Source organism: Prionailurus viverrinus, chromosome A1 (assembly GCF_022837055.1).
Source record: "Prionailurus viverrinus isolate Anna chromosome A1, UM_Priviv_1.0, whole genome shotgun sequence".
Classification (NCBI taxonomy): domain Eukaryota; kingdom Metazoa; phylum Chordata; class Mammalia; order Carnivora; family Felidae; genus Prionailurus; species Prionailurus viverrinus.
The window spans coordinates 106224258-106246776 of record NC_062561.1 but is presented as its reverse complement, the minus strand read 5'-3'; the positions used below and the strand labels follow the sequence as shown (position 1 = coordinate 106246776).

The window sequence follows — 22519 nt, the reverse complement described above, 5'->3', positions numbered from 1 at the left end:
CTGTTTACAGTAGAGATGAGAGCAGAGAGGGGTACAAGCCTGAGACAGCATGTGTGTTCAGGGCAGGTGCACCAGTGTGCACCACAGTGAGGGGTAAGACACAGTGTGGAGAACAGGACAGAGCGTTTGGGCTTTGTCATATTTTAGCACAGACTTTCTATGGAATGTAACAGAGAGGAAATTCCAAGTATTTGGGCAGAGGCATCTTATAATCAGAGCTCTACTTTTCAACGTTTATTTCTTTTTGGGACAGAGAGAGACAGAGCATGAACGGGGGAGGGGCAGAGAGAGAGGGAGACACAGAATCAGAAACAGGCTCCAGGCTCTGAGCCATCAGCCCAGAGCCTGACGCGGGGCTCGAACTCACGGACCGCGAGATCGTGACCTGGCTGAAGTCGGACGCTTAACCGACTGCGCCACCCAGGCGCCCCCGGAGCTCTACTTTTCAAACGTGAACTCAAGAGAAGAGTGTATAGTGTGTGCTGAAAAGGTCAGGGATGAGATGTGGGGTATGTAGCAAATCACTCAACCAGAAATAGAATGGGGACAGTACAGCGGGAGTAAGACAAGGGATGACCGCGGCATCCTTCATTTCTGTTTTCTTCAAGTCTACAGAATGTATCTCACACGGGAATATGTGATTTGGAGGCACATCCACTGATTTTTTACATGCCTAACATTTAAATGCTGCAAATCTTTAACAAAGACTTTCTAAAATGTCAATATATGAAAAAATATTAGGAATCAGTAAAATGAACTATCTACAACTTAAACATAAAGATTAAATTAAAGAGAATGAGGTTTTAGTTGTTTAACAAGATTTTCAGCTTCAGTATAGGACAACCTGACTGACATTTTCTGGACTGTGTCTTTTTTATACTATCAAATATACTGTAATAGTGAACTATGGCTAGATTAATGCTCTTCCATTTAAATACACTTACGCTCTCCGGTCATGGTCTATTCGGTTTATTTTCCCACCAATGAACACTCTGATCTTACAGTCTTTCCACTTTTTCTTGGTAGTCAGAAGGTAAGGTATCAATAAGGTCAAACCTAAATCATAAAAATATAAAAAATCATTCACAAAATGCTAATTTCTCAATTAAGACCTTTTAATTCAATTTAATCTCTAAAAGAATGTCTGCTACAACTCTGCATTAAACAATATTTTTCTATCTGTTCTTCCTTAATAATTCAGACAGAAAGCCATGAGGTAGGCCTGAACAAGGAGGGAAGCCCAATGGAACTGGGAGGTTAGTCACATACAGGAGGACTGAGGAACTGAGTGTCTTCACTGAACCTAGTGGGAGCCGGGTTTCTCTCTCAAATGAGAACTCCAAGAAGGAAGAAGCTGGATTAAACCCTGCAGTATTTAAACTGGAATGGGTGTTCAATCTATACTTACATGTACTAACATATCTATGGTAAGTTTCTGAGACCCGTCTACTGAGAGGGCCTGGGAGCAGTGACACTGCAGTGGCAACAAGCGTATCTTTGTTTCTATATACCATTCTCCACTAAGAGCAGTCAGCGTTCCTCGGGTAAAAGGTGACTCAATGGCTGGTACAGGCAAAGTACAAAAGTAAGTCTGGAACATCTTATGATTGGGAAATGACAAATGGACACACAAGTCAGACTACAGAGGATCTTGCTGGCCAAATATGGAAACGATCTGAACATCAAAACAAATAATGAGAATGACAAATCATCTCACACTGAATACAGTCTATGAGTTCACAAAGATAGAAAAAAAGAGAAAGCTCTTCCTTACAGTAAGAAGCCAACTAAGAGGAAGAAATAACAGGATTCGAAAATCATCATTTGGCAACCACAAACACACCACACCAATGATAAGAGCAGGCCAAAGTATCAAAGGATGCTAAAGATGGTGGTAAAAGTTGTAGAAATGATGGTATATTTACCTAATCCAAAAGTAAATCCCCATCCACTAATATGTGTAATTAAAAAGGGGAAACAGTAACTTTTCATTCTAAAAATCTAGTGAAAACCACCTTACTCAATGGTCAAAGCTAACTTCACCAGTCATGAGCCAAAACAAACATCATGTCCCACTTGAGATATAGACAGAAGAGCATAGCGTCACTTCTGTAATAGTTCTACCAAAAACCTACATAATGTAAGCTAATTATGACAAAAGATTAAATGGTACTTCAAATCTAGTGACATTCTCAGACTGGTCGATTAAAAAAAAAAAAAACAGCAAAACCCAAAAAATATTAAGGTCATGAGCTCAAGAAGTAGGCAACTTGCGAAGTGAAGGACACTGAAGAGGTAACAGTTAAGTGCAACACCTGATTCTGAAACTAATCCTGGTGCTTTGGGGAATGTTGACAAAACTGGAAAGGGGTCTAGGGATGAAAAGGACACGTCATTTCTTAGTACTATTCCCATAGTCCCACAACTTCACTACATGTAAAACTGCTAAAAAGCATGGTAACAACCTTACCTCCATCATCAAAAAGCCACCAAACATCAATAGTATTCTTTCCTTGTTTTTTCTGAAACTGTGTACTAGCTTCAAGAAGCTTTTGGTCAGCTACATTTAAGGGCACAGCAGGGCCTTTGGATTCTAAAGGATGAAGCAGAAAAATAACATGTAAGGGAGATAAATACTCAAGTCTCTTTTGCTGAATTCCTATAATTTCCTAACTCTTGTATATTTAAATGTTTATAATGCAGACAGTTGTATATGGCATCCATCATAAGCTTTCAGTGGTTTATAATTTAAATGTACTTTTGAAAGACGTTCACAGATAAATACATCTTTACAACAGCTTAACTCATCCAAATTATCTTGCCTAATTTCTAATATTTTGAAGCATTCTTAATGAAAGAAGCATGAATACCAATACCAATCAAGAATATTATAATTGACTGCTAGATTTTAATTTTTGAGAAGTTGTTTTACGCTAACTGGACAAATGAGGCTTATGCCTATTCCATGAACGTATCACTTTTGTAATCTTTTTCCTCAGTAATTTAAAGATCAAAAAATTACTTTACATAAAATGTCATCATTAATATAAGATCAAAAAATTATTTTACATAAAATGCCATCATTAATATAAAAGACAGAGGGAAGTGGAAGACGAATGAATACAATCTAACAATTATCACAGTGAAACCTCTGAGTCTAAGCAAGAACACCCTCATCTTTACCTAACTTGACCCCTTGGTTTGTGATGCAAAAAGCTAAAGCCATATAACCACACATCTTTCTCTGAGGCACAGAAAGATGGTAGAACTCCTTGGAGGGCACCACGTGCTGCAGATCTAAAGAGCAATATACCAAGGAAGTTCCCATATTCTCAGGAATTAAAAACTCAAAAACTTAAAAAAAAAAAAAAACAAAAACTCAGCACTGACTCTATGAGCAAGCAAATGACTATTATGAGACTCCTACAGCAAATTTTTAAAAGCAGGAATCCACAGGAGGAAATCTGATAGTTTCTGCAGGATGTCTGTCATTCACTTCTCATGCTGCCATGATACACGCAAACATGATGAATGATTGTGCATGATGACATAATATGGCTGCCAAACCACACTGCTCCGTAACTCTCACCTCTATCTCCTTCTCATAAAAGTCATGCCCGGGGACATGACTGTGTATCTCCCAAACGCAGCAGGGCTGTGAGAAATATTATAATTTTTGAAATGAAAAATATATTAGTATCAAAATTAAGGGCTTGGCTTGGTACACCTGATGGTAAAGAATGCAAGTGACACTGGCAAAGAGACCCATTTCAGTGTCTCTGTTTAGCACCTAAACCATGCAGTTTAAAATAAGAAACTGGTATTGACAGTCAAGGTTTGAGTATTTCAGAAATGCTATGATGATTTAAAATAATTTGCCTTTGATATACTCCCTTTCCCTGGGATGACTTACACTTTTTAGTTGGACTAAAGATAATGTTTCTAATCTGCATTCAATAAATAACTGTAGCATCACCTTGCCATGGAAATAAAAACTAAGGTAAAAAAAGAAAATAGCAAAGTTGGAATTAAAGAGTTAACAGTATGAAAAAAGGGGATTAAAACAAAATGATGAAAAATGCCTGCCTTTTTTCAACAGTGGTTGAGTTGGAGTCTTGGCATCCTCTTCCTCATCTAGATTATGTTTAAAAAACACAAAATATAAGTTAATTGTCTTTATATTAATAATGAAAATGTAAATAGAGCACATTTATAAACAGAGCATAGTATGATGAGACAGTCTGTGAAAAATAATCAAGACTGAAAATAGATATCTTCTACACTGAGTGTTGAGGAGTTTTAAAAGCAAACATATTTTAAACCCCTCCAACAGGGCTACTGATGAACGCTCACCCCTACACTGTATTCCTGTAAAACTGACAAAAACTGGAACACGATTTTTAAACTTGTAAATGTTCATACTTGAAATCAGTTGAAAAGAATTTCAACTATGGCTTATAGAATTGAAATAGGACGTTAAAAACTGACACTGCAGATAACACATGAATTTTAAACACTGCCACTGCATCACTGGGCAAATGACTGAAAAGTTACTTTTAGAAACGTTTAATGGATATCCGGTCCTGGTAAAAACTAATCACCACTTGAAACAGGAAGGAATTTGACCAGAGACAGAGTCTTTTGGTTTATATAAAATACTATTTATACATATATACATCAATTGATATATAAAACGTAAGCATATATATACATGTATATATGTTTGTATGCATGTACTGGTCCATCTGTATTTAGGTATCTTTAAGTATTTTCTTGGGGTTAACAGTTTTGCTAATCTCAGGTTCTTCTTCAGATAAGCTTATGTGAGGTGTCTGAGGCATATAAAACTCCGGACCCGGACAGGGAAGAGTACACTGCTCTGGAGTCAAGTGGCTCCCAGGATTCCAGGATTCCCTCTAACGCTTCTCCTGGCTGCGTCAGCTTGAAATGGTTAACTCCTCACTTTCCTTGTTAGTAAAAGGGTGAACAATACATACCTCTTCAGATCATTATGCTGCAAGCATTAAAGACCTTAGCTCAGTGCCTAGCACAAAGTAAGTATTCAAAGGGCACTCTTTCTGTCCCCTTGCATGCTGTGTGCCAGAGTAACCAAGAAAGACATACCGAACACCTATAATTATACGGTGACTACACAAGAATGTTTCTAATTCTGAACACCTTTAAATTATATAAACTTTTCTATAGTTTCTATGTTAATTTTGAAAATAACTGGCTACATAGAAAATAAACACAAAATAAAATTAATGCTATTTTTGAATGCTAATTTCTTATGCCTCTTAGGGAACATTTCAATTATTACATTTAATTTTATAGGATTATGTATTACTGTTCTTATAAAGTAGATATTTGATACTGTCTTTGATGATAGTAAAAATAACAATTATAAATATAAATGTGGACATGGTGTATTTATTTCAGAGAGCTCAAAAAATGTTAAGGAAATCCTGACACTTAAAAAATAATTTACACTAAGATATTTAAAGGTATCTGAAGGTAATAAAGCTATTGACATTTTCAAAATAAAAAGGTGAGCCGGTATGTACTCACCCCAGGTTCCTACTCTAAAAATAATGACTTCCCAAGCTTCCCAATGAGCTAATGTGTAGAAAACACCTACTGCAATGTGAAAGGCACAGAGTAGATGCTTGATGACTATTACTTCTTCCTTTCCCATCATAGTTTTACCTATCAATTCCTAAAAGATTCAGTAAAGAAAGGATCGGTTTTAGGAAAAAGAAAATGATAACAAAAATAAAAAGAGAAAATGAGAGCATGTATACCATAAACTAAAAGTAAATGCAGGAACATTAAAAGCAGTTTTAGAATCTTTCATAGAGTTTTGAGATGAAACAGGAAACAAATTATAATCAAGCCAGCAAAGAACTTAAAGGGAAAATGGGTCTCAACTAAAGCCTCAACTACCACTACTCTGAGCAGCCAATGTAACTAAGGAGCAAAGAAATATTAAGTAACAGCAGTGCTTCTACGTAATCTGGGAAAGATCGATTTCACAGCGACAGGATTTGTCCAAAGTGATCAATTTCAGAAAAAGAATGGTAATTCTTTGATAGGAATCAAAAAAGCATGATATGGTTTGATGATTTACAGTGCAGATTTTTCTTGTTGCGTGCCAGCTGGGACCAGGACAGATGGAGATACTGACTGAACAGAGGTAGGAGAGTGAGGGCGGGAGAGTAAGATTTGGAAGTCATCCCTCTTTCCGTCTTGTAAACATGACACAGATTTATGGATGAAATTATCTCAGCATCTCAGGAGATTTGGAGACCTTTGTGTGGCCTGAACCACATGGGCCACCAGGGGTAGTAGGTGTGCAATTATGGCCAAACAGTTCAGTAACCAAACACCAATAGCATGTTCCTTCAGAGACTAAGTGAGGAATACAACTGCATGTGATTTTTTATTACATGGTTTTACCTCAACAACTCCAGGTGCAGTAGATGTAAAAAGTATTCTAAATATGTCAGCACATAAACAAAATCCCTAGTATTTCAATATCTGGATTTACAAAAAAATTATGTAGATTTGTGGTCAACTTCATTTCTTCCAGGGTTATCTTATGCTCTATCACATTACTCTAAAATTACCATGTTACTTTCCAAGTTCAGATTTAACCTAGGCTTTAAATTAAATTGTTTCATTTAAAGCATATATAAAAATATACAAGCAGGTATTAGTGTAGTGTATAATTAACTGGCATGGCTTCTGTTCTACGATCGACTTTAGTATTTTAAAAATAGCTAATCATGTTGTAGCCATCCATTTTACCTCATCTACTAGAAATGAACAGTACAAATGAGAGAATGGGTTACTTAATAAGACATGTTATATAATAAAAACCATTTCTCCCCAAAGTAAACATTACCATTAATAACACTTCTTGTCTGAATAAAAATTACCTTTGTGTGTAACACTTTTCTCATCGGATGGCTTGGAGGTATCTAAATCCGATTTTTTACTGTACTCCATACTTAGTACCACATCCTTGACACCGGGAGATTTCTCTTGTGAAGACAATAATTCTTCTACGGACATGAAAGTAATCAAATTATTATCTAAATCTTATTTTAACCATTAATGAAAGCACCATGGTATACTGATTAAATAACAGTTCACAGCACAGTTTAGGAAGAAATAGTAAGTTTACAGTACATGATTTCTTAGGTAAGCAAATGTGATAATCTGTTTTGAAAGAACTATTCACTCAAATACCTTGAGCCACGGCTAAGTATCAGACATGTGAATTAGGTGCTGAGGAATTAGTAATGAGTGAGATTCAAAGAACATAAAAGTGTGGCAGACAAAAGAATAGTGTATAGAAGGTGAATAAATTCTACTCTCAAAGTCATTTACACATGTAAAAACTGTAAAATGTGACAAATGTTCACATATGTGTAAGACGACAGACAATGCTGAAAAATTATACCCCTGACTATAGAGACAAAACCAGGACATCAACTCAGGGTAGAGTACCAGTTTTTCATTTTTAAAGCACTTTCTCCATTTTGTATCTTTTGAGAAGTAGTTAGTAAACAGTTAACTTCCACCATGAAAACATGCAACACGAAGACTAATGTCTTAAGAAACTGATCGGTGACAGATAATCCTCATCACTGATTAGTGTGTATGATGAGAAATAACAAGAGAAACGACTATGCTAAGAACTTCGCAGACATTTCTTTACAACAACCCTATGAAATAATCACGTTTTTAAAATTTTAATGTTTTATTTAAGTATCTCTACACCCAACGTGGGGCTAGAACTCATAACCCCAAGATCAAGAGTCTCAGGCTCTTCTGACTGAGCCAGCCCAAGCACCCCAATAATTATGTTTTAAGATATGAGGAAACTGAAGCTGGGAAGTCAGCAAATTTGCCCAGGCTACAGAGCTATGTACTAAGAGAAAAAGCTGGGATTTTCAAAGGAGATCTGACTCCAAAGCCTGTGCTCTTGATCCTGTGCTGAACCAAATTCCTGTGTCCAAATCCTGATGACGAATAACAAGACCTTCGAAACAATTTTCCTAATTGAAACACATGAAAATGTTTTCTTAAAGTTCTAGTCAGATTCAAATCACAGTGGATTACACAACTATATATGTAATTGATTAGTCAAATTGTCATACTTGTGAGAGTGAGAGGGAACACAACTAATTGTGCAGTTAACAGGTACCCTAAACCTCAATTGCTGGCAACTCACGAGAGAACTGAAACAGTATTTTGCAAGGCCTACTCCGGAGTAAGAAAATGCATTTTCAGCAAGCCATACTTTTGTGTTCCATGGATAAAGACCTCAAAGCGTTCCTTTCAAAACTGCACAATACCCTTAAAATGGTGGGAGGAGGGGGAGGATTACAACTGTTTAAATATATAAACAGGTGACAAAAGTTCATGATGTGCCTCTCAGCTATTTAGGCTTAGCTATTTTTGATGATTTAGTTAATTAATTGATAAGGGTAAAATATTAGGTATGCAATTTCTTAAACTTATAATATTTGTTCAACTACCAGGAAATCATCAAAGGGTACAGAATTTCCCAGTTTTTATTAAGGTGGCAAAAGTAATCAGTATACCTTAGTTAGGTTTAAGGTTTCATCTAAAAACATTTTTTTTGAATGCTTTAAAAATTACATAGTTGGAGAGGAGATTAGTGGGTATCAGGGGTTAATGATGGGGGAGAGATGAAGGGCATGGTGGGGGCATAAAGGAGTAGCACAAGAGAGATTTTTGCGGCGATCGAACAGTTTTGTATCTTGATTATGGTGCTGGTTATATGAATCAACCGCATGTGATACACGGCACAGAACTATACACATGTTCATGAGCACACACACACAAGTGTTAAGTAGAACTGGTGAAATCTGAATAAGGTGGGTAAATGGTCACAATGTCAGTTTCCTGGTTATGACGTATAATGATAGATATTCAATATGTTACCACTGGGAGCAATGGATGAAGGGTACAGAGGACCTCTCTATTATTTGTTACTTATTATGGATCTATAATCATTTCAAAATGAAAAAGTTATGAAAAATGACTTATAGGGTCTTTTCTGAAGACAGAGAAAATGACATTACCAAGTTCAGTTTTCATTATTAATATACCTGTGTGTAAAAAAAGCATGACCTTCATAAACATGAAAATGATGATTTAGCAGTCATTAACATTTTTTTCTCTATAGTATTTACCATGTATTTTTATAAATTTGGCCAAACTAAAACCATAACTCATGCTTATTTCTCTTAAACTTATGATTTACGCTGAATTTTATTCTCTCCATTAATAATCACCAGCCATCATCCAGGTTGGTGCCAACTCTGAAAAGATGGTGGAGCTGAAAAGATCTCACTTCCAAATGCCATGCATTAAGTACATGACACAAAACAGATAGTAAATGTTAAAGTTATTGAAGAATCTGTGAGAATGACATAGAACTAACAGAGTCATTTATATTTTTAAAGTAAAACATTTATTCAAGCAAGACTTACCTTGTGCTTGAAGATGAGATATATCCAGACCCTCTTTTAGGCGGATAACCACTACTCCATATTGTATGTCAAAGGCGTCACTATAATGGGGGTGGGGGGAGAATCAAAATCACAAAAATGTTAGTGTCCTCCTCTATAAAATGAAGGCAGTAAGAGATGATTTCTAAAACACCTTCAGCTTTAAACGTCTTATTTCTAACATATGCTTTTAAAAATACAGTGAGACCCATATAATGTCTGCTTCAAATTCTATACCATTCCCTTTCCTTTCTTCTATAATACTCTTAAAAACGAGTTAAGTGTACATCTTTATAGTCTTGACACTCTACCTACACCAGACATTTAAAGCATGCCTGTAGTCCTATCCTATCTGAAACAAACTAAAATTACGGAAAAATAACATTCAATATTCCCACCATACTTAATTTAGGCTTACACCCTTAAAGCTATGAGAAATACAAGAAGACAAAGCAGAGTGATTCCACTGAGAAAGAGAATAGGTTGTAGAATATAAAGGAATGACTTCTGAAAGAAACCAGAGTATTTTTAAGTAATTCTCACATTTTTACAAAAATGTTTAAAAAGGTAATACAAAGATTTTATATGCATTTGTAGACACGCATTCATATGTCCTTTCAAGTTTTTTAAACACAAATGGGATCATCCTATAACACATGCAAAATATATTAAAACCTCAAAGACAACTCTAAAACCAGACTTCAATTCTGGAAACTTTATGTTGAGACCATGAATCATGTGGATTCAAGTTTTTCTCAAATCTACTGAAAGAATTACAAATTCCTAAACCTTGGGTCATTCCCGGAGTGTAACAGGCTTGAGTTTTATCTTTCATTATTATTTTTAATTATGAAGCAACCAATATTCATTATACTCAAAAAATTACATACAACCTAGTTCTATATAACCAAAAGAAAGGGCTAAAATGCTAAAAAAAAAAAAAAATCAAATTTTTGTTCCCACAGACACAAAGAAGAATACCTATCACTGTAAGAGATGTTTTATTGGTTTATTGATGTTTTTTGTTTTTGTTTTTGTTTTAAATCATGGGGAGACAATTTTGGCCTCATTCCTATAATGAATTAGCTAAGGTCTGAAGAGATTCATCGGAAAATTAATGGACACAGTAATCTTCCTCAGCTGTATCCTGAAAGACCTAATGCTAGAGAAGAGTAACTATAAGTATTTGAAAAAAATAGTTAATAAATTACAAATGACTTAAAATCAAGGTCCTTAAAGAAAAGGCAGTGAATATAGCTTCCCAAGTTTACCGTGGAATAAAGTAGCTAAATATTTTTGCTATAAACAAAGAAATTTCTCTAAGCTATAATTTGATTTGGAGTTTTAGTCTCTCCATGCTGTTACTAGGCATAGTAAATTAAGTAAACCTCAAGTGCTCAAAGTATTTATAATCAGAACCAAAACTTAAGTGTCACAAGATAAAAGCATAAGCAGTATCACTGCTTTGAAACTGACATCAATTTCTATGGCTCTGGAAACCAGAAAGCATCATTTTGCCTCTCTTTTAATTGCTGCCTGCTGTATAATACTTAGAGTAATACTTGACTCTCAGAGCAAACATTCACTTCAAGTTCCTACAAGGTCAAAGTCAGAAAGACTCCTTTCTTTTCAGTGTTTCCATATGAGCAACTACAACTAACAGTGGAAGAATTCTTTGTAAAAATGTCACTTTTTCTACATTTTAGGATAATTATTCCATCTCACTGTTCTTGCATCTTCAGAAAAGAGCACAGTCCACGTCAGATGGCCTACATGATTTAAACATTCACACTGTCCTTCCTTTCCTAGTCCTCACATATGCAAAGTGCATAGGACAGAATTAGAAACGTACGATGAAACCCCAAAGCTAAAGAGCAACCATATTAGGTCAAAAATCAGAAAAGCTTTAATTTTACTAAAAGCATTTAATAATTACTTGGGAAAACTTATTCATTCTATACTTTCCTAATCAATATGAAGAGGTTTTTTTAAAAGTATAACATCTGGTTACTCCCTCAAATAGATTTCAAGGTAGCTATGAACACAAAATTATCATATGTGATCCAGGTAAGTACTTATGGCTCCAACAGGAGTTCCAGTAAGGGAAATAACTACTTAGTTAAGGATAATCAGATCAAAATTCAGAGAGATAAGATTTGAACCTGGTCATAGAGCTACTTTGCCAAACACATTTTTTTTTTAAAAAAAGCACAATTGTATGTAAAGAAAAACAAGATATGAAAGAATGAACAGTTCTGTTTCATCAGCATCTATAATAAGAAGAAATTATTCTTCAACCAAGGATTGTGGTGTGGGGCACCTGGTTGCCTCAGCTTGGGACTCTCGATCTTATGGTTGTGAGTTCGAGCCCCATGTTGGGTGTAGAGATTACTTAAAAAAAAAAAAAAAACCCAAAAAACAAAAAACAAAAAAAAGAATGGTGGTGTGATGGACTCCTAAGTATGGAGAACAGAGGGGAGTTGGTGGAGGGATGGAAAAAAATAGGTGATGGGGATTAAGAGTACACTTATCATGATGGGCACTGAGTATTGCAGAGAATTGTTGTATCACAATATTATACACCTGAAACTAATGTAACACTAAATGTTACCATTGGAATTAAAATAAAAAAACTTAAAAATATAATGGTAGCGGCGCCTGGGTGGCTCAGTCGGTTAAGCATCCGACTTTGGCTCAGGTCACAATCTCACGTCTCTTGAGTTCAAGCCTCATGTCAGGCTCTGTACTGACATCTTGAAGCCTGGAGCCTGCTTTGGATTTTGTTTCTCCCTTTCTGACCCTCCTCCACTTGTACTCTCTCTCTCTTTTTCTCAAAAAGAAATAACATTTAAAGAAAATTAAAAAAAAAAACACACAATGGTAGTGTGAAAGGGAATCCTTATCCTCTATAAAACAGTACAAATGAGATAAAGGGACCTGTTAAGCAAACCCAGAATACTAGGAAAAGGAAGTATTTCAAAATTAAGAAGAAAATTGCCAAAAACAAGTTTTATTCTTTTTATTAAATAACTCACTTAGTTCCAACAAGCATTTGTGGTGGATTAAACAGATACATTCATAAAAATCAACTATAACATAAACCAGCTCAAGTCAGAAAGACAAAGTAACAAAAAAATAAAAAGAATGCACCAGACAATCCATACAAGGGAAGATGAAGTAATGTTAAACCAACACAAGCTGTCTGATAAATATCATTCATTTAAATTACACCAAGAAGTGAATTATAGACTCAAAATCTACACTTCACAAACAGGTTGAAAATCAAAGCATGTAAGTACACTTAAAAAATGTAAATGACTGGGGCGCCTGGCTGGCTCAGTCCATTAAGCGTCCAACTTCGGCTCAGGTCATGATCTCACAGTTGGAGAGTTCGAGCCCTGCATTGGGCTCTGTGCTAAGCCTCCTTCGGAGTAGGTGTCTCCCTTTCTCCCTGCCCCTCCCCCATTGTCTCACTCTCTCTCTTAAAAATGAACATTAAAAAAAAGTTTATTAAAAAAAAAACGCAAATCACCTAATGCATAAATAAAGTAATAACATGTAAATCAGTGTGAGAGAATAAACCTAACCATCTGAAGGGTGATATCAATGATGAAATGCCCTCCTCAGCACCAGATACTATAATGACAGAACACAAGGTGAGAGGTCTGACATTCGGGAAATCTGCTCAGCAACAGCTGTAAGGATACCCCAACTCTTCCTAACTTGAATGAGAAGCTAGAGTATATATGTCGTGTGCTCATTTGCACACGTGTGTGAATGTTCAAATGTATTAAGAGAGACAGAAACATCAATCAAAACATTTTGTGAATAGTTCATCAAGTGACAACCCAGATAACCGCATGTGATTCTTTTCATTCTTAGGCTTCTACGAGAAGAGAGGGTATTAAGAAAACAGGCTTCACAAACCACTGCAGACTTTGAAAACCAGTGCAAGTTTTCATTTTCTGAACCAAGTTCCTGGATTAAAGGGATACTTACTGAAATATGTTTATGTACATATCCACATCTCTCATATCTGCTTGCAACCAATCTTTCTTAAATCCAAGGACAAGTGTGTTTGGTTTCATACGCCCAAGACCAGCAGCCTAAAACAAAGGAAAAACACAACTTTCAATATATACTATTCAGCAAAATATTTTATAAAGGATCAAATCCTCCAAATAGACGGGCTATAAACATTTATTTTTTTATTTTTATTCTTTTAATATTTATTTGAAAGTGTACATATGTGCTCTCTCTCAAAATAAATTTAAAGATTAATTTTAATCTTTAAAGATTAATCTATTGAAAGATTAACAATTAAATCTTAATTTCAAGATTAAATTAATCCAAGTATACATTATGTGATCATGTGCCAGACACTGTCCATACGATTTGGGATAGTTAGCAATATCCTAACCATATAAAACTTAAAATCTTTCTCAAAACGTTCTCTCCATGCACAAATTTCTTTCAAAAAAGAAAGAATATCTATCCCACTAGATATTAAAAACAACTCTTTACCTTCATAGCTAAAAGATAATCATTTTTTTTTAAAACTATCTATTAGGTACCAAGATAGTCACTAACCACACAGACTTTTCTGTTTTTTTTTTTTTTGTTTTTTTTTTTTTTTTTGGTAAAAGCACAGCAAGAAACATCTTTGAGTTTTAGAGCTTTTTAAAGAACGTGGCTACAAGATAACCAGTAACTTACTGATGATACAAAATAATGTCATTTTTATTCTCTTTTTCATCACAAACTTTTGTCACAACATAATAATTAAAAGGTTTTATTTTTATAAAATTAACAATAACACCCTGCGGCACTCTGTCCATTTGTTTCAACTTCATTATTTCAATAACTTTTCCTTGAATGACTGAGCAAAGAAATTTGAAATGTATCACTCATCCCTAAATCCTTTGTAAATTCTAATCAAAGTAGTTATTCAGTCAGAAGTAATGCTTTCAGTTTCCATAAAACATCCTGTGTTTTAAAGAACAATTTATTACTGAAAATATGTCTTCTCTGGAAAACAGATTTCTTTAATGGTTCATCAAATCAGTTTTTCATGGAATTCCATAATTGAAACTGATTTGGCAAAATACAATCCTCTGAAGCTTATTACAAACGTCTTTAGTTTCAAATATTCCCATTGTGTTGTTTCTTTGGATCTTCAGCAATGTTTTCTATGCATCTTTCACCAGAATTTGCTGACAAGAAATGTGTTTTAGTTTGTTATTATATTTTCCTTTGCATCATCACAACCATTTTTACTGCAGCAGAAACAACTATTTCCACAATGGTACACAATGGCTTTTTATTTCTGTCTTTCACTATTAAGCAAAAATATTTCCAGTCATTATGGTTACCTATTGAAATGTAGTTAAATACTGCTGTGAGATCTGTATTACTTTAAAAATTACTGAAAACAATACTTGTAGAGTTTTGGCTCCATGTCCTGGATGGTTAAAATGTTCAACCATTAGGGATAGCTTTTATTTTTTTTTAATGTTTGTTTATTTTCAAAGAGAGAGACAGAGTGCAAGCGGAGGAGGGGCAGAGAGAGCAGGAGACACAGAATCTGAAGCCGGCTCCAGGCTCCGAGCTGTCAGCACAGAGCCCTATGCGGGGTCCAAACTCACGAACCGCGAGATCAGGACCTAAGCCAAAGTTGGATGCTTACCCGATTGAGCTACCCAGGTGCCCCCAAATTAGTGATTGCTTTAAATTATCATTAGTTAATATCTTATGGCACAATATTTCTTGTAGATGTGGCTATAAGACATAATTTGTACATAATTTATATTTCTAATATTCTTATTGGTATAAGAATTAGATTATTTTGATCTACTTATTTCAGAAGAACTTAAAAGAACTTACCGTCTACCTCAAAAAGTGGCTGATGAAGAGGAAAGGTCACAAACATTCAGCATGTATTAAAGAGTATAATTCTGGGCTATTTTTGTGCAGGAGAAAAGGTAAAGTTATGTCTAGAGTGAGACTGTGAATGAGACCCACTTGATTTAAAGGGCCCCCATAACATAATCTGTAATCTGAATTTTCACTAAGGACAGTAAGTTTTTGCTCTTTGAAATGAAGGTTTAAAATTGACTGACAATTAAGTGGCTCCTGCCATTAAAAAAGAAAACAGAAAGATACAAATACACAAGGAAGCTAGCAGTGCTACTGGAGAAGAATGCCTCTTTTTTAAAATCGTGAATCTTGAGATTTATTGTGGAGCCTGGATACTTAAATGCTAATTCGATGATACATGAATGCTTATAATCAGTAACTAGATAAATGAGAGAGAAACGAGGAGAGAGAGCATAAGTAAGGTAGAGTAAACATGTTCAAAAGCGGTTTTTGACAAAGATTATAAACCTCTAATAAGACATACAGGCTTTTGCCACTGGATGTTAACAGGTTTCCAGAAGGTACAAAAGAAAGAAATACTGTCAGTGACAATTTACACTAAGAAGTCAGTGATTAATTCTGCAGAGATAATTCTCCTATTTGTAAGTTTGTTTTACACAGTTACTCAGACAGCTCTGCCACTATAATCAAGGCAACTTCTTGGGCATCTTAGTGAAATACTTGCATCCACCAGTTTATAGGCCAGTCTCAAAATACTACCATGCGCTATGCATCCTACCTTTATCCCCACACTGCTCAAACGGTCTAGACCCACTGGGGTGAACATGTTAGCGGAAAGAAGAGTGAGGAGGACAATGGATCCTAACACTCGTCAACAGTGTCATTTTTACCACAGAAACCCTTAAGGGCAGAGGTTCTCAAACTGTAGTGTCCGCACTGTACCAGGAGCAGTTATAGAAATGCAAACTCTCCCGGCTCACCCAAGGACCCACTGAGTCATCCCAAAGGTGGGACGCAGCAGTGTGTTTTAACAAGCCCACTACATGACTCTGACGTACGCTCAAGTTCAGGAACCACTGCTCTAAGGAAGTATTTTCCTTCCTAACGCTTCTTAAATACATAAAGTGGTTCTAGAAATGTTCCTACAAATCGCACAAAAGCAAGATTTACCCACTAGAAACAACCTTATGACCAGAAGCAGAACTTTACTTGAAATATTTAAATACTTTACATAGAAAAGCAAATACATTAAATAATCATGTACGTATCACCCAGCTTAAGAAAAAACATTACAAACACACTTCAAACACCCTATGTATCCTCGTCACGCCCTCTTTGTATTTTCACCACTTCATCATTTAGGCATACATACATACATATACATGTTTAATTTACGTATATTTAAAATTTTATATCATCTCCATATTGTTCTTGTCTTTTTACCTTGCTATTTTTCCTTAGCACTTTCTGTGTTCAAAGTTTATTCCTATTGCTACGTATAACTAATTCCCTTTTATCACTATGTAGAATTCCACTGCATGTTTATACCACGATCTTTCAATTTGTGGCTGATGGCTGTTGAAGTTACTTCCATTTCTTTTTCACGAATACAAATAATGCTGCTATGCAATTTCATATAGTCTTCCCTACACGTGTAAAAGTTTCTCTAAGGAACACACGTAAGAACGGAATGTCCGAGGATACGAACACTTTGAAAGTAGAGGACACTGCCAGGTTGCTGACCCAAGTGACTGTGCCATCTATGTTACTATGGCAGTTCAAAGATTTCCAACTGTTCATACGGCTCCTAACACTTGGAAATGGCAGACTGAACTTCAGAGTTCAACTTTTTTGTGTGTCACTGAAATAAAAATCCTTCCCTAGCTCAAATTCATAAAATTATTCTACATTTTTCTTCTAATAGTTAAAAACTTTGGGGGCACCTAGGTGGCGCAGTCGGTTAAGCATCCGACTTCAGCCAGGTCACGATCTCGCGGTCCGTGAGTTCGAGCCCTGCGTCAGGCTCTGGGCTGATGGCTCAGAGCCTGGAGCCTGTTTCTGATTCTGTGTCTCCCTCTCTCTCTGCCCCTCCCCCGTTCATGCTCTGTCTCTCTCTGTCCCAAAAATAAATAAACGTTGAAAAAAAAAAAAACTTTGCCTTTCACATTTAGTCCTTAATCCCTCTAGAAATGGTTTTTGTGTATTCTTTGTAAAGATCTATTATTTTTTCACACGAATCACCAACTGCCCTAGCTCATCCTTTTAATTCTACTTCCATATATATTAAATTCTCTATATGAGGGGCTCTATTTCTCCCCTCTGTTTTATTCCATTAACCTTATTATCACTAATTCAATACCACTATGTGTTAATTACTAAAGTTTACGATGAGACTTTATATCTACCAAAGTAAGCCCGCTACCACCCCTTATTATTCCTGAGGCTCGCCTAAAATATTCTTAATCCTGTGCTTGTCAAGTTTTATAAAATATCTAAACAGAATGTGCAGGTGACAGCATGCTGAGCCTCCCACCTCTGCTTTAACAGAGCAGCTCTTCAATCAACACAATGAATGGGCTTCTGGTTAATGTTTCTTTTGAAGAAAGGGGTTCCTATAAAAAAAAGATGGCCAACATGATCCCAACCCATTTATTTCTTCCCATAAACTTCAGGGCTAATTGAGGAAACTGAGCTTCAGAGAAGTTGAGGAACTTTCTCAGTAAAAATTCATAATAAGGAAGTGGTAGTGCTAACATGTCAATCTAGGACCGACTCCAAATCCCAAATTCTGACCAGTGTGTCATACACAAAACTGAAAGTGACATCTAAGTTTAGTAAATAAATAGTGAGAAATACAGTAAGGAACAAGAATTTTTAAAGAATTAAATAAGGACTGCCATTAATTCATACTTACAAACTAACCCCAATGAGGTACAGCAGAAAGTGAAAGGGAAACATCTTAGGGAAATAGGCTAGGATAATTTCCAAATAGGTTTTCCCCGGGCTGCCAAGGGCACATTATTTCCTTCATTCCTTACGCTCTCCAATTACACAAATCTTAGTAATAAAAATATGTTAAAAGATTTACCATTTTTATTGATATGAAGAATGAAACCTAGAATGTAAAAGCTTTTTCAAAGGTTACAAAGAACTTGAATTCTGTTATTTGAAAGGCAGGACAAATTTACCTGCATCAAATACTGTGCACCTTCTCTCAAGTCATCTGCATGGACTGGAGCATAAAAAGCCTTCATCTTGTTCTTGATAAGCCACCGCTGATATTTGGCTTGATCAATGGACATCTCTTTCATGGCTTGTCTTCGAGGGCCCTTTTGGAGAAAAATATTAATAATATCATTAACTGAAAGATCATCTACTCCACATTTATAAAAATCACCCTGTTACTTCGGCCTGAACAAGCTGCCTGCACCTGGGGGACGGGGAGAAGAGGAGGACAACAACATTGCATTTTCCTGTCAGTGAATCCTTTCCAGTACCGAAGATAATGACAGTACGGGTCTGCGTTGCAAAAGTGAAGGCATGGGAGGGATGGGGGGGTGCCACTAAAAGGGAAAAGCAAAGAGGAAGAAATGCACACTGAAAAAATAAGAAGGTTTCAATACTAAGTAAATGAGAAAAATGAGAAATTACTAAAGATGGAGAAGAGATTACATGGAGAAAAATAAGAGCCTTCTGCTTTTCTATTTGTTTGGTTTAATGTTCTATTTCTTTTTATTTTTGAGAGAAAGAACATGAGTGGGCAGGGGATGGGCAGAGAGAGGGAGAGAGAGAAAGAATCCCAAGCAGGCTCTGCTTGTCAGCACAGAACCCGATGTGGGACTCAAACTCGAAAACCATGAGATCATGACCTGGGCTGAAATCAAGACTCAGATGCTTCCTTACTGAGCCACTCAGGCACCCGAGCCTTGTGTTTTTCTACATTAAGTTTCTCAGCTTGTTTTCCCTTTGTCCCCAATGTTTGAGTTATTAATTCTCAGTAACCTGAAAATATCACTGAAAACAGAAGTTTGCTGTAAAATATAAATGCATTTTTTTCTTCATATTTCTGTTAGTTAAATGGTGAAGTAAGAGAATTAAGGAAATGAGACTTCAACTTGCAATTCTATTTTGGTTCTCGCAAGCAACACATAAAATGTGTTATATGCAAATGTATAAAGCAACAATCTAAAAGTAGGTTTAAGAGTACACCCTCATTGTACATGAAAAAGTATAGGAAAAATACAATTTGTTTTACAGAGGAAAAAGTTAATGAATACTGCCCCATTTGTAATTTCCTGTGGTCAAACCCCAACTTGAAATGTTCAACTTGGAGACAAACTGAAAACCTCCACAGGTCCCAAGTGGGGTCGGTGTCTTAATGTTCTCCCCCAGACATGGCTTTGACCTTGCTACCATATAAGCAGAGGAGCAAATGTAGCACAGGCTGAGACATGGGGTGTCGAACCCAAATTTCTACCAAGATGAACAAAACAGTTTGGAAGAAAAGCTAATCTGACAAATGCTCCAAATTTCTCACACAGAACAGGTGATCCATTGTCTAACAATCAAGATGCCAAAATCATAAAAACTACTTTTGGATGAAAATTTTAACAGTAATTTTAAAATGGTATTACTCATGGTTAAAACAAAAAAGAATAGGCAATTAAAATTAACACTGTTTCAACTTGGAAATTCAGCATTCACTCTGCCCTTCTTACATATTGGATACTAGATATTTACCAAGATTTGTCTACCTCTTCCAAATTTTTTTTCCTGGTAGTACATGTTCCCACTATTCTCAAAACATTATGAAAAATGTCAGTAAGAAAACACACGTATTTCAGGGTGCCTGGGTGGCTCAGTCAGTTGAGCTTCCAACTTCGGCTCAGGTCATGATCTCACGATCTGTGAGTTCGAGCCCTGCGTCTGGCTCTGTGCTGACAGCTCAGAGCCTAGAGCCTGCATCAGATTCTGTGTCTCCTTCTCTCTCTGACCCTCCCCTGTTCATGCTCTGTCTCTGTCTCTGTCTCAAAAATAAAATAAACATTAAAAAAAAAAAAAGAAAATACACGTATTTCACTTAGGCTCCTTAGTTACCAAGAACCTACTTTTCTTACCCAAAACCTTCTGTAACAGAAATATAGTTTCCTAAAATCTCATAATAAATAAGAAAAAAAAACAATCAAAATTCTCAAATCTTTGCTAAAGTCAGGTTCTGAGACAGTTTTGAGGCAAAAATATTTTGAAGAAAATAACTAATTACAAAATGTCTAAAGAAACTCAACAGACTTATTTTGTCAAATTATTTCACATCTAAAAAGTCCCATGAATTACAAATTACATACACAGAGTAAAGGATGTTTTAATATAGAAAACAAAGCGAACACTTACCATATGTACATGACTACAGATCATCAACCCAACATTTTTTGTGAAATCATGAACAAGATGAAGTAAAGCTGGGCGTGAGTTTGGAGCACCTGTCATAACAAGACACTGTGGCCTAATTTAAGATTAAAAAAATAAAACAATATTAGAGTTTAGATTTTGATAACATGCAAAGGTTTTACACTGCTTCTCTAAGAATGTATTATTACACTAGAATTTCTCCTTTATGTAATTGTTCTCAAGACACAGGCCACAGGATTCTCAACAGAAGATGACTTTCAAGCAGGGTTTCTCGGTACATGAGAAATGCATGAACAAAAACTTCTTGGAACAAGTATCATGCCAAATGATTACACATCACTTGGTAACATTACACATCAAAATTCTGGTAGGTATTACAGGAAGAAATGACCATGGTAATTAAAATATCCATAACAGGAATCAGAGGAAGATGGCCGCGTAGGAGGACGCTGGGCTCACCGCGTCCTGCTGATCACTTAGATTCCACCCACATTGGCCTAAATAACGCAGAAAACCGCCAGAAAACTAGTAGAATGGATTCTCCGGAGCCAAGCATAGACAAGAGGCCCATGGAAGAGGGTAGGAAGGGCAGAGAGGTGGTGTGCGCTACACGGACTGGTGGGAGGGAGCCGGGCGGCGGGGGTGCAGCCCGCCCGGCAAAGCAGAGCCCCCAAGTCTGGCTTGCAAAAGTGGAGGGGCCAGACAGAGTGAGTTCTGACAGCCAGTGGAACTTAATATCGGGAATGTTATAAGTCAACAGCTCTGCTCCGAGAGAGAGAGGGCTAGAAGAGGACAACAGGAGGGAGAGTTGTTGAGCCCCAGAGGACAGAGCTCAGCTCAGCGGGAAACAAAGGAGCTGGGAAGCACCAACTCCCTCGCCCATCCCCTAGCCAAAATCCCAAAGGGAAACAGTTCCCATCAGGGAACTTGCTTCACCACGCAAACACCCAATGCTGTGCTTCTGTGGATCCACCCCTCCGATGGGTCTGCCTCCCTCCCGGTGCTGCAGGGCCCCTCCCGCAGCAGACCACCGAAGGCAAAGCCAACTGAGTCTGTCCCTCCCGCCCCCATGCATCTTGCAGATCCACCCAGACTAATACGCCAGATCTCATCAAAGCAGCACCACAAGCCTGGCAGTGTGCGAGTAGCCCAGACAGGGGCCACACCACTCCACAGTGAGTTCTGCCCCTGGGACAGGGGGAGATAAGGTACACACCAGTCTGACTGTGGCCCCAGCGGCGGGCTGGGGGCAGACATCAGGTCTGACTGCGGCCCCGCCCACCAACACATGTTACTCCAGACAGTACAGGGGAAGAGCCCGACAGTTCCGCGCCACTCCAGGGACTATCCAAAATGACGAAACAGAAGAATTCTCCTCAAAAGAAAGTCCAGGAAGTAGCGACAGCTAACAAACTGATCAAAAACAATTTAAACAATATAACAGAAAATGAATTTAAAATAATAGTCATAAAATTAATCGCTGGGCTTGAAAAAAGTATAGAGGACAGCAAAGAATCTATTCCTAGAGAGATCAAGGGACTAAGAAACAGTCAGGAGGAGCTAAAAAATGCTATAAATGAGCTGCAAAATAAAATGGAGGTGACCACAGTTCAGATTGAAGAGCAGAGGAGAGAATAGGTGAATTAGAAGATAAAATTATGGAAAAAGAGGAAGCTGAGAAAAAGATA

At 36.7% G+C, this 22519-nt stretch overlaps 1 protein-coding gene across 1 annotated transcript in view; it reads right to left on the bottom strand.

Moving 5' to 3' along the window:
• Nucleotides 1–22519, bottom strand: part of SLC12A2 (solute carrier family 12 member 2) — a 107668-nt gene that overhangs the window by 7853 nt on the left and 77296 nt on the right. The window contains exons 16-23 of the mRNA XM_047849887.1: nucleotides 20814–20925; nucleotides 18611–18751; nucleotides 13545–13651; nucleotides 9528–9607; nucleotides 6939–7064; nucleotides 4087–4134; nucleotides 2471–2593; nucleotides 945–1056 (exon numbers count right to left, since the gene is read on the bottom strand). Coding sequence (XP_047705843.1) covers nucleotides 945–1056; nucleotides 2471–2593; nucleotides 4087–4134; nucleotides 6939–7064; nucleotides 9528–9607; nucleotides 13545–13651; nucleotides 18611–18751; nucleotides 20814–20925 — 849 coding nt within the window. The remainder of the gene's footprint in view (nucleotides 1–944; nucleotides 1057–2470; nucleotides 2594–4086; nucleotides 4135–6938; nucleotides 7065–9527; nucleotides 9608–13544; nucleotides 13652–18610; nucleotides 18752–20813; nucleotides 20926–22519) is intronic.